Source organism: Geospiza fortis, unplaced genomic scaffold (assembly GCF_000277835.1).
Source record: "Geospiza fortis unplaced genomic scaffold, GeoFor_1.0 scaffold5499, whole genome shotgun sequence".
NCBI lineage: Eukaryota > Metazoa > Chordata > Aves > Passeriformes > Thraupidae > Geospiza > Geospiza fortis.
The window spans coordinates 1-3,725 of NW_005055706.1; the positions used below are offsets into that span (position 1 = coordinate 1).

Consider the following 3,725-nt stretch of genomic DNA (forward strand, 5'->3'; position numbering starts at 1 on the left):
TTTCTGCGCCAGAGCTTCTTGCTCCGGTTGTGTTCCTGCTGCTGGTTATGGTGACGATGCCCGGGATGGCATCCAGCTCCTGGGTTTTGCTCCCTTCCCATAACTGAGTCCCCAAACTCTCCATTTTTTTTCCCCAAACCTCAGACCTTGTCCCACTAATTGACTCTTTCTCCTCATTAGGCACGAAATGTCACCACTGACCCTAAAACTCAACTATTGACCCCAAATATTCACCTGTGGCCCCCAGTTCCGTCCCCGCTCCCCAGATTTCCCATTTTTGCCCCAAATCCCAGCCCGTGCCTGGCAGGGCCCGGATGCTGCAATCCAGGGCTTGAACTGAGGCTCCTTTGCTCTGCCCCGGCCCACGCAGAAATCCCAACCGGAGATTTCCCCCGGTGCCACAAACCCATGGGAAATCACGGCCAAAAACCACTGAAAATCTGGAGATTTTGGGCAAAGCTCCGGGCCGGCCCCAACACTGAACCGCCTCTCTCGGCACCGGCCCCACGTTGGTTCGGCCAATCGGTGCCCGGGGAGCCGGGGGAGATTTGGGTGAAATGGGCAAAATTGGGGGAAAGCCCAGAGTTGGGGCAGCAGGGAGGACTTTGGGGGAAAATGGCCGAGATTTGAGAAAAAGACCTGGATTTGGGGAAGGATCAGAGAATTCTGTGATACTTGGGAACAGAGAGGAGAGGGCTCGGGACCACACCCACCATCAACACCATCAGGAAAAGCAGGGTTGCCGCAACCACTGGTGTGACGTCTGGCGCAGAAACAGGATCCGGAATCCTCGTCCTTGAGGCTGCTCATGGTCAGCGTCACCGAGCTCTGCCCGTTGTCCCTGCAGATCCTGACCCGGCCCTGCACCGGGGGCGCGTAGTTGGTGCTGCCACCATTGCTGATACTGGCGACGAATTCCAGCCCCTGCCCAGGTCTTTGACGGACCCAGATCATGGCAAAACTGCCAAAATCGAACACGGCCGCTCCCCCATCCCCAAACCTTCACCGGTTTTGCCCCAAATTCCCTTTGTCTGGCCTCAAATCTCCAACAGAGGTTTCCCGTGTGCTAAAGGGCCTGAAACCCTGCAATTAGCCCCAAATCCACCCATTAATTAATTGGGCACCTCCGCCCAACTTTTGCATCTCCTCGTCCCCACGTCCCCTGTGTGCCGCAGGGCTCCGGGCCAAAGTGACCCTGCTGGAGCCCGGGGGCACCTCCAGCCCCCCGGGGGTCCCTGCGCCTCCTCTGCCGAGCGTCCGGGTTCAGTTTCGGGAGTTTTGGGATGAGCTGGATCCGACAGAGACCCGGGCAGGGGCTGCAGTGGCTCCCGGGGATCAACAAGGACGGTTCCAGCACCGGCTACGCGCCGTCGGTCAATGGCCGGTTCACCATCTCCAGGGACAGCGGGCAGAGCTCGGTGACGCTGACCATGAACAGCCTCAAGGACGAGGATTCCGGATCCTATTTCTGTGCCAAAGAGGCTGGCACTGGTGGTTGGATTGCTGTTGCTGGTATTTGCCGTTTCGGCCCCGTCCCTGTCCCCGTGCCCCAGACCCTTCCCTCCAACCCCTGACCCCACTCCTGACCCTTTGTCCCAGCCTTGCCCTGCTCTGGCCCCAAATCAGGGCCGGTTTCACCCTCAGCTCAGCCCCGACCCTCAAATCGCAACCATTTCCACCCAACTGGACCCGTTCTGCCCCAAAATTTCAGTGTTGGAACCGAGTCACGGCCACGGACCCAAATCCGGCCCATTTTCCCCAAATCTCGACCATTGGCACCCAGGTTTGGGGAGCTCGCCCAGCCCATCCCAAAACTCCTGAAACTGAACCCGGACACGCGGCAGAGGAGGCGCAGGGACCCCCGGGGGGCTGGAGGTGCCCCCGGGCTCCAGCAGGGTCACTTTGGCCCGGAGCCCTGCGGCACACAGGGGACGTGGGCACGGCCAAAGCTCAGACATTGACCCCAAAATCCAGAATCTTGGCCCCAAATTGGGACCCTTGCACCTCCCCATCCTCATCCTCTTGATCCTGCTGGCACTCCCAGGTGGGTCCCGCCCCTTTTTTCAAAAATCCACGCCCCATTGGAGTCCCTGGACCAATCCGGTTTCTCGTCCCCACGTCCCCTGTGTGCCGCAGGGCTCCGGGCCAAAGTGACCCTGCTGGAGCCCGGGGGCACCTCCAGCCCCCCGGGGGTCCCTGCGCCTCCTCTGCCGAGCGTCCGGGTTCAGTTTTGGGAATTCTGGAATGTATTGGATCCGCCAGAGACCCGGGCAGGGGCTGGAGTGGGTCGCGGGGATCTACAGCAATGGTGGCAGCATCGGCTACGCGCCCTCAGTCAAGGGCCGGTTCACGATCTCCAGGGACAACGGGCAGAGCTCGGTGACGCTGACCATGAACAGCCTCAAGGACGAGGATTCCGGATCCTATTTCTGCGCCAAGGGTGCTGCTGCTTGGGCTGGTGATAATGACGCCTGTTGTATGCGCACCGCCCCCATTGTCGTGTCCCCAAATGTCCCCAAACCCCGGACCCTCCCCCCAAATCCCAACCCTCGTCCCCGCTCTCGGTGACCGAATTCGTGCCCTCAGCCCTGGGCCCAGCGCTGACCTTTAGGGCAGGCTTTGGGGGAAGATCAACGGCCAAGGGTCGAGGCTTGGGGCCCAGGAGGGGAAAGAGAAACGGAGAAATGGTCAAGAGCCGGCTCAGGGGTTGGGATCTGGGCAAGGCTCTGCGCTTTGGGGACACTTGGGCGACCAGGAGAGAAGGGGACAGGGCCAAACCCAGGATGGTCGCCAGAACCACCAGCAGCGCCTGTCCAGCCAGCAAAACCTCTCTGGTTTTGCCACGTGTGTCACAGAAATAGGAGCGGGAATCCTCGTCCTTGAGGTTCATGGCCAGCCCGAGCAATCGGGGGCCAGGGCGCTGGAGAGATTTGGGTCAAATGGGCAAAACTGGGGGGAAAGTTGAGGTGATGAAGGGCTGGGATTTGGGCAATGAGGGCACTGAGGGTGGCCCAGAGGTGACATTTGGGGCAGAGCCAGAGCGGGGCTGGGGCAGAGGGACAGGGATGGGGTCAGGGGCTGGGGAACGGGGACAGGGGGGTCCCCAATAGCTGCTCAATAGCACCAGCACCATAACCACCAGCACCAGCAGATTTGGCGCAGAAATAGGATCCGGAATCCTCGACCTTGAGGCTGCTCATGGTCAGCTCGGCCAATCAGAGGCCAGGGAGCTGGAGAGATTTGGGAGAAATGGGCAAAACTGGGGAGAAAATGCAGATTGGGGAAGGTAGGGGCAGAGTTTGGGTTAAAATGGTGAAGATTTGAGGAGAACGGCTGGAATTTGGGGGAAGGATCAGAGGATTCGCGGAGATTTGAGCACCAAGTGGTGGCAGCCTGGGACCTCGACCAGAAGCAGCAACATAAGCAACAGCACCAGCACTGGTACCACAGCCACCATCAACACATTTGGCGCAGAAATAGGATCCGGAATCCTCGTCCTTGAGGCTGTTCATGGTCAGCGTCACCGAGCTCTGCCCGTTGTCACTGGAGATCGTGACCCGGCCCTGCACCGAGGGCGCGTACCAGGTGCTGCCATCATTGCTGATCCCTGCGACCCACTCCAGCCCCTGCCCGGGTCTCTGGCGCATCCAGCCCATCCCAAAACTCCTGAAACTGAACCCGGAGCCGCGGCAGAGGAGGCGCAGGGACCCCCGGGGGGCTGGAGG

The 3,725-nt window shown here is 60.4% G+C and overlaps 1 protein-coding gene across 1 annotated transcript; it reads left to right on the forward strand.

Annotated features, from left to right (window-relative positions):
* The first annotated feature begins 952 nt into the window (after window positions 1-952).
* LOC102045498 lies at window positions 953-2,568 on the forward strand. The gene is given in 6 exon segments (XM_031065846.1): window positions 953-1,061; window positions 1,176-1,227; window positions 1,229-1,481; window positions 1,975-2,044; window positions 2,137-2,191; window positions 2,193-2,568. Coding segments are annotated over 6 exon segments (915 nt in total).
* Window positions 2,569-3,725: the final 1,157 nt, after the last annotated feature.